We start from the raw sequence: 9,307 nt of genomic DNA, 5'->3' as shown, positions 1-9,307 counted from the left end.
ATGTCCCACCAATCTTGATAAAATTCTATTTATTCATGATAATTATAATTTAGCTAAATCTGAATTCTGATTTATTATATTTCTTACTTAATATTTTGTTTGCATTCCAAATATATATTTGTTATAATGAAAATCAATAGAATATTACTAATATGTGTTGTTTATGTGACTCTGATCTGAGTGAAAATGCAATTCCTTAGTCTATTTCTGAGAATGAGAAAATACATGAATTTAAATTGAAGTGAGACAGGAAATAATTTAAGAAATAAACTATGTTAACGTGTTAGAAAAGAGCGCCAAATTATAAAAAAAATGTAATATATTGATTTATAAATTAAATTTATTTAAAAATTTTTTTTAAATAAATATCGCGCCGCCGCCACCGACAATTTAGTAGGCGGCGGCGCAATTGGCGCGCCGCCGAACGCCGATAAAAAATTTAAAAAAAACCGCCGCCGTCAATTGAGACATCGGCGCACAGGTCTTATCATACCTAATTAAATGTTTAATTATTATTTTATTTAATATAGTTTTTATAATTTTATTTTACAAATAGTTTACATGTTATTTTAAATATATATAATTTTTAAAAAATAAAAGAAATGCATAAGAATGTAAAAAAAAGAATAAAATATTAACGATTTTAAAAAATATGTGTTAGATTTTAAATATGATAAAGTAATTTTGAGAGTAAAAGGGGTAGTCAAATATACCATAGTCTCAAACCCGGGTGAAGGTCAGCACTTCCAATACCGAAGGCTCAAAACAAAATTGCAATTTTAAAATTTTGACCTGGGAACTCCGATCATTTGTTGTTTATTTCCCATAAATGGGCAATGTTTATCACAGATTGAAGCTCGTTAAATATCTTTAAACTCTTTTCTTGGTTTAAAACTAATATTACATTTTTAGCTATTTTTCCTTTTAAATAATTCGATATTTTGCAAACATTGAAATTGCAAATAAATTAAATTTTCAATTATGGCTCCTTTTTCGTTGTAAAAAATATCGGATAGGTTTTTTTAAAAATATTGAATCGATACCCTGATCCGATATTTAATATGGGTGAATTTCTAATTTAAATTAGTAGCCAAGTAATGTAAATAAGCTTTTCAAAAAAGTAGTGCGCTACTAACAACACTGCAGGTAAAATGCTATTTTTCAGGGATGTGAACCCTTCGACAAAAAAAAGGGTCTAGGTCCGGGTTCAGGAAATTTTTTTAAAAGGACCCATGTCCAGGGTTCGGGTTCAGGGAACATAAAAATAATGACTCAAAATAAGATTTTTTTCATTCCTTTATTATTATAATTCAATATATAAATATTCATAATTTACAAATGAAAAATTTACAAATGTAATGATTTATATTTTAAATGTTTTATTCAATAGCACAATCATAACATAATATCTTCTAAAATATCAACCTTGAGATTTCCGCGTAAATTATACAATATATATTTCAAAGATGAAAATTCACGTTCTACCACCTAAAATAGATAGTTATCTTTATAAAATTATTGTACTTGTGTCGCAGGGGCAGACACGAAGATTCTAGATAAGATATATAATTCTGGATAAGAATTTTCTTTCCAGAATTTTAAAATATTTGTAGCCTTATTTATTCTCTCAAATTCTGAGAACTTCTCTATTAAAGATGCAATAGGCTTTGATCCTCCTTTCCAGTGGCGTAGCTAGGAATTTTCCTTAGAGGGGGTCCATACATATAAAATCCTGGGGGCCTCGCCTCTAGACCCCCTTTAACGGGCCTTTGGCCCTTTTGCCCGGCCTTCAGCCGGGTTTATCTTAAAAATCATAACCACATCTTCGACAATATATATAAATATTTTTAAATGCATGCATAATGTTATTATAATTTAGGGGATTATTCTCAATGACTTTATAATAATATTACCCAGAATAAATTCAATAGTAATATAATATCCTTTCACAAACATCAAAACCAGAAAAATATAAATATTAATGGTATTTATTTGATACAAAGTCACTTTTAAGTCTTTTGAACGTATAATCTAAAAAAAAATTGCTCTGGAAGGGGTCCAAACCCGAAAACCACCCTCGTAGCTACGCCACTGCTCCTTTCTACCTGATAATAATTTGATTTTTTTTTCTCTATCTAAATGTAAAATTTCAAGATCATCAATGTTGCTATTATTATCACTAAAACCAGTAGGTATCGTCGCCTCTAATATAATGTAAATAATGGAGTTTTGCGTATACCATAAATCCTTAAGATGGTCTTTAGCCATTTGTTTTTGCTCAATACTCAATAAAACTTGATATCGAGGGTCTAAATATATAGAAACGTATACAACACTATATTGCAAATATTGTTGTCTCGAATTTTTATGTTTTCTAATATTTCGTATAAAAAAACTGTAAATTTAACTAAATCTAATCTGCATCTAAACCATAAGCCATAAAAATCAAATAAATATAATTGTTGTGATTGTAATCTTAATATTGTTATATTTAAAGGAACTAATACACTAGTAAGGTCCTTTATTTGACACCAATCATCTTCCAACAAATGACTTCGCTTCATACAAATTGAAGAGCAACTGTTGTGCATTATCATTTAAATTAAAATATTATTACTTGCACTACAAAATAATTTACTTTCAAAATAATCAACATATTTTTATAACATAGCTTATTAATAAATTTACATAATAAAATATTATTAACTGCACTAGAAAATAATTTAGGACATCAATCTCTAAATAAAATGGAAATCTAGGAAGAAAATTGAAAGAAAAACGCGAAGATTAAAATAAATGATTCCAAAAAAGTTAAAAAAATTTTTATACCTAAAACCCTTGGACCCTCCACTTTTAAAAAGGGCCCGGGTCCGGGTACAGCCAAAATATGAGGGTTCAGGATCCGGGTTCACATCCCTGCTATTTTTAAGTAAATATTTAAAAATTTATAGTATGTAATATTTTAAGGTTATAATATATAAAGTTTAACTGTTTGTCTCTAATTATAATTAATTTAATCTGTAACACATATAAATTCCATAATCAAGGTCAAGCTCCAATGCATTATGTAATTAAATTAACTATTTTTATATTCATAAAAATATAAATTTTATATATTAAAACGAATAAGTTAGCTTAGGGGTATGAATATGAACTTAAATAAAGTTTAAGTAGAAAATAATACGTATTATCATAATTTAAATGATTGTAAAATAAGATAGTTTTTCATCTCAAATACAAATGAAGTTTTCTTTAATGTTTTGTTATTGTAATTAGTCCATGTATTTAGTAGAATTAGAATTTTCTTATAAATTAAAAAAAGTAAATAGATCTTACCAAACCGACTTTGATATTATACATAGTTCTACAAGTATAATCAAACCGTTAGGAACTAAGGAAGAGAATTGAGCCCCTATATTTAAAGCTTCGGACCATGATTCCTCCAGATGTGTATCAAGGAAAAACTTGCACAACATAGAAAATTTATATTTGTAATCTAGATTAGAGGTCTGCATGGGCGGGGTTTTAGACCATAAGCCCGCTCACCTAATGTTTAAAATAAATTTTAACCCGCACGCCCATAGTTTTCAAAAAATATACCCGCCGCCCATTAGTCTAAAATTCCTTACCCGCCCACCCATTATTTATAAAAAAAATTTTAACCCAAGCCTGCTATTATAAAATTTAATTAAGGCTATTCTTTCAATTTTTTAAGCATCTAATAAAAAAAAATTTCAGCATTACACCTCTAAAAAAAGTTTTCGGAAATTACTATATCAAGCATAAAAAAATATTTAATTTAAATTATGGATAATTTACTTGATCAAATAAAATATTTATGAAAATAATATAAATATAAAATTAATATTATATAATTAATAATGCAAAAATAATAATGAATCGATTCAAACACGTTCTTCTTCGTTCTAAAAACCTTCCAGTAATGCTAAATCCTCGTTCAGAAGCACTAGTTGCAGAAATTGCCAATATTTTTCTAGCTAATCTTGATAGTTTTGGCAAATTTCTTTCTTGTCGTTTCCACCAAAGTAGTTTTGAATATACAAAAAAGTTTATTTATTTTAAGAAAAAAGTTTTTATGATACCAAAAAAGGACATTTTAATTTTTAATATCCAAAAAAGTTCATAGGACCAATTTTTTTATTAATATTTATTTAAATGAATTAAATTTTTTTAACGCCCGCCCATTGTTTAAATTTTTTAACCCTCCCACAGTTTAAATTTTTTTTAACCCGCCCATTCTTAAAAAAATTTTTGTAGTGTTTGAAAGCATTAAAATAAAACGGTCTCAAATATTAATGATTGTACTAGCAACCCATTTCTTAAATTTGTATTTTTTTATCGTTTTAATATATCTATTCATTTTCCATTTTTTAGTAAAATTCCTTTATCTTTGCCTGCACTTCGTGATTTTATCAACAAACCCCTTGTAAATTCACTATCCTCTCCCACTTTTCAAATTCTTATCATAAAACTTGCTTAAATGATTTGGACACTTTATCCTTTACTAATTTTAAGCTGTCAACTAAACCATTATTTCTTGAGCAATAAATTTTATTTGAAATTTTCTTTTACCTCATTTAATTTCCACCAACTACTAAGTTTAATATTTCTCCACTTTAAATTCTTAAGATATTATCATTTCCAAAACTAATATCTTGATTAATATACCATGGATAATAAGCAAAAATTTGTAAGGATTCATAATTTAGTATTAAAAATTATTTTTTGATATTACTATCAGTATATTATTTTATAACATATGTTAATATTTTCTAGATGACCTTACAATATTAAACATGATTCTATTATTTTTGTGCCCAATTATGGATAATTCTTAGTTTTATTAAAGTTTTGATTTTTCCATAATTTACTTCTACATTTATAAACTTATGTTTGTATATTCTTGATATTGAGATTCTAATCATTATCTTTTAGCCAGGATTCATATTTTAGTCAAAATAAAGTGTGATATCTCTTTTTGATTATTTATTTGTTAGCATTTTCTTAATTATCATGAGATTTTAAATATAATTCCATTATTACTATTTTTTAATTGGCTTCCAATTAAGAAGGATTTATTTTTGGTCAAAAAAAAATTATTTGTTTTTAATTTATGACATTTTCTATAAGAATAGGATTCTATACACAATACCATTTTTCTATATTAGTGTCCAATTAGTGAATTTTTTAATATTTTACTAAATTATTCTAATATTTTTTTTAAGTCTTCATGAAAAGCTAAACATGATTCATACTTTTTTTTAAAAAATAAGTGGATAATTAACTAGGATTTATATTTTAGTAAAAAAAATAATTTTTGATATTTTAATACTTTACTATTTTTTAAAAAATTAATTCATTTTGCTCAGGAAATTTTGATGTTAAGAAATTGATCATTAAAAAAAGAAGTCCAAAACCAATTTTACAAAATTTAAAAATAAATTAAACTTGCATTCATAAACTGGATGAGAATTCTAATTATCTAGGTCATTCCTACTAATCTAAAAAAATATATTTGGAATGATAAAGATTTTTGGATATGAATATTTTTTGAAGGCAGTTAAATGGCAACGAATCAACCACTCATTTACAGAATTAAAAACCTATAGCAAAAATCAAATTGAAGGATGAACAAAATATTAATCAAAATTCTACTCGAAAACAAAGATGATTTCAAATAGTGATCTGCATTGGGCCTAATCTTTCAAGCCCGGCCCGAAATTTTTTTTAGAAAAGTTTTGCCGGCCTATCTTGAACCCCAAATTTTTTTAAAAAAAATTTACCAACCCAGCCTGGCCCAAATTTATTTAAATATAGAAATTAATCTTTATAATTACTCAAAATAAAAGACATGTTATATGTCTTTTACTTTCAATAAATAAAATCAAATATTTTTATTTTACATAAAAAATTCAATATAAAATTAGTAAATTTAGATATATTTAAAAAAATTTCCAAGGTCCAACCCAACTTGGCCCTTTTTTTTAAATATTAGGCCTGGCCCGAACTTGGGCCAGGCCTAACTTTGCAAATCTCTAATTTCAAATCACCATTTTTTGTATGGGACTATTAAATAAATGTTTTGCTTCCCTAGTAGTAAACTTGATGTGCTTTATCACTGTAATGTTATATTCTTAAATATTTTGTATTTTACAATAACAATATTTAATTATTTGTCATTTTTTTAAATATTGGTTTTAATAAATATGATTTTTAATGTTCCAAAAAAATCATTTCAGTATTTAAAAAATTATCCCCCAGCCCCTATAACAAATCCTTTGGTTATTCTTTAATTTAATCATCCATTATTTTGTTTATATTATTTAAAACAAAAAGATTTTACACCATTTTTTTAATAATTTTGAAATACATTTTATTTTTTTGCAATACATTTCAATTTTTAATATCTATTACCTCAAATTCTTACAACAATTTTTTTTTGCCCATTTTAGCATGTGCCTACCTATTTTTTAATAGCATGTCCCAACCAATTTTTTCTCAATAGCATGTCAAGTATTTTAGAATGACAGCACTGAGCTGAAGAAGATAAAAATAATTAGTTACCTTGTACCAAGTTGAATTTTGAGCTATGCCAGATTTCAAACTAATTTTACATATTTTACCTTAGTATTTATAAACTTTATAATTTATTTTTCTTTTAATTATTAAATTTCAAATTTAATTGAAGTATGCCAGAAAATAATTTTGAATAACAAAAATCACAAGAATTATTTTATATTTATGAGTATTGCTTCACTTTTTCTTGAATTTTTTCAAAATTCGCACCACTTATTACATCAACCTAATTTAAAAAAAAATATATATAGATGTATATAATTGATTATACTTTTTCCTTATTTTTTATATAAATGAAAGTAGGCATAGCAGAAATATCATATCTTTCAACCAATTCCTATACATAAAATAATTTAAAAAGTACAGATTGATACTAACCTCATGTTGATCAACATCAACTTTAAGACATACAATATTATTCATCTTACTAGCCATATCCTTAATGTAAAATTTTATAAATATAATATTTTTAAAATAAACTTCAAATTGTGGCCCAACCACTCTACAAGGGCCACACCATGTTGCGTAAAAATCAACAATAATTAACTTGTCTCTATTTGATTCTAATATTTCATCAAATTGTTCCTTAATCAAATGTAAATTATCCCCAAATTTATTTATATATATATTATTACTGTTGTATTGATATGAATAGCCATCTTTTGTGTTAAGGATAAATAGGGTGTATGAGTTTTTACTAAAATCACACGATTGAAAATTTATCATTTGTCACCTAATCTGTCATATAAAACGATTAATATGACATTTAATAATTTATGACCTGATTAAATGCATTATATTTACTTTTATCTCACATCATTGGCATGCAGATGCCGGATATATTTTTTAAAAATATTATTGTTTATATTAATTTATATTTGTTAATATTTATTCCTATCTCATATATATATTTAATTACATTTATTTATCACATTCATCTACTAAGTTATTTTATCAATTAATTTCGATTTCAAGTTTTCCTCGACGTAATTTACCTATTATTTCCAAATTTTAGTGGCGTATTATTTATCTAAATTTCTAGTCAAATAATAATTTCTGAAATTGTCCAACAGGGAGAAAGAAATTGCAACCTTGTCCAACGAGATAGAGTATCCGCAGCAGTAACAGCTTTTATGGAGTTAGAAGAGCCGATTATTAATTCTATTGCTGAAATATCACAATGACCTGAAAGAAATATTTCCTCAGAAGCAAGAAAATTATTGGATTCAATACTTATTCCAAATTTTATTTCCCATTAGAATGTATTATTTAATTATACAACTATTTTAAGTATTACTTTTCAAAAACATGACATTGACTTGATTAAGAAAATGAGAATAGCGGAGAGCATTTTATCAGAACTCAAGGAAATTAAGGCTAATGTTGATGAAGAATTTCATATTTTATATTTTATTGTTGAGTCAAAAGCAGAGCTATACATGTTTAATATTTGTCTTCCTCGACTTGTAGTAAGGCAAGCTCATCGTTAAAACATTAATATAGGATCAGTAAAAGAGTATATCTTAAATCAGATACATTTATAACCCAAATAAATGAATTTTTAATTCATCATGCAGCACTTACTAATCTGCAAATAACTTCCACAAAAGCCTTCCCAACCTTTTTCAGATGGTGATGGAAAAAAAAATATTTGTTAGATTTTTATATGCAGTTGTTAAAGTATCTTATGATGCCTTACTAGCTGAATTATAAGATTAACTATGGTTGATATAGTCCCAAAATGCTATGGATGCTCTGCATTATTTCAAACACATTTTAGATTAAATTCCCAATGTATTAAAAGGGTTTATAAACTCTTCCCATTAGTAAACTAATGAGAGAACATTCTCTTTTTTAAGAAGAATAACAGAGGCCTGCAGAAGTACCATTTGCAGGGCACGGCCCGGATTTTTTAAAGATTTTTTACGGCCTGGCTTGGGTTTTTTTTAAAAAATTTTCAGGCCAGGCCATGCTTTTTTTAAAAAAATTTAAGGCCCGGCTCGGCCTTTTTTAAAATAAAATTTTCAGGCCCGGCTCGGATTTTTTTAAAATAAATTTTATTTATTTTTGATTATAGCTAATAATGACGATTTCAAATATAGGCTGTTTTAAAAAATATAGCCCGGATTGGGATGATTTTTTTAAATAATTCAGGCCCGGCTTGGGTGTTTTTTTAAAAATTTCGGGCCCAGCCCGGGTATATTTAAAAAATTAAAATACTCTCCAGTCCGGGGGCCGGGCCTACAGGTCTCTGAAAAACATACCAAGAAGTACAACATCTGAAAGTAGATGAAAAGGTTTGAATCTTTTGAATTTTCATAGGCATTTGACGACAAGCAAGGATGAGATAATTGAAAAATTAGCTCAATCACAACGAATATTGGATTTTACATTGTAAATATATAACATACAAAATGCAATTATTCCTAAGAAATTTTTTGTGTAAAGGCTCAAAAAAATCAAATTTCTATTTTGGGTCATTTAAGTGATTTTTTACATATTATTTTTTTATAATTCACATAAATTTAAAATTGTGTATTAGAAATAGTTATTAGTCCTAATAAATTATGCTTGATATTTTTAAAAAACAATAATATTTCTTAAAAAATTTTATTACCCCCCCCCCTTTCCCCAGACCAAATTCCTGCGTACGCGCCTGTCTCACGTTATCAATATTACCAGAGTCATTATCTTAGCAACCTCTTAGATG

The 9,307-nt window shown here is 26.4% G+C and overlaps 1 protein-coding gene across 1 annotated transcript; it reads right to left on the bottom strand.

Moving 5' to 3' along the window:
- Nucleotides 1-6,683: 6,683 nt before the first annotated feature.
- On the bottom strand, nucleotides 6,684-7,361 carry LOC135928409 (thioredoxin-1-like). The gene is made up of 5 exons (XM_065464868.1): nucleotides 7,233-7,361; nucleotides 7,078-7,182; nucleotides 6,976-7,035; nucleotides 6,869-6,934; nucleotides 6,684-6,823 (listed from the first exon to the last, which is right to left on the bottom strand). Exons 1-5 carry the CDS (start codon nucleotides 7,254-7,256, stop codon nucleotides 6,761-6,763), a joined length of 318 nt encoding a protein of 105 aa, XP_065320940.1. The 5' UTR covers nucleotides 7,257-7,361; the 3' UTR covers nucleotides 6,684-6,760.
- Between the last annotated feature and the right edge of the window lie 1,946 nt (nucleotides 7,362-9,307).

The sequence above is a fragment of the Gordionus sp. m RMFG-2023 genome, chromosome 4 (assembly GCF_954871325.1).
Source record: "Gordionus sp. m RMFG-2023 chromosome 4, tfGorSpeb1-WG-v2, whole genome shotgun sequence".
Classification (NCBI taxonomy): Eukaryota; Metazoa; Nematomorpha; class Gordioida; order Chordodea; family Parachordodidae; genus Gordionus; species Gordionus sp. m RMFG-2023.
This window is presented reverse-complemented; position numbering and strand designations above follow the sequence as displayed.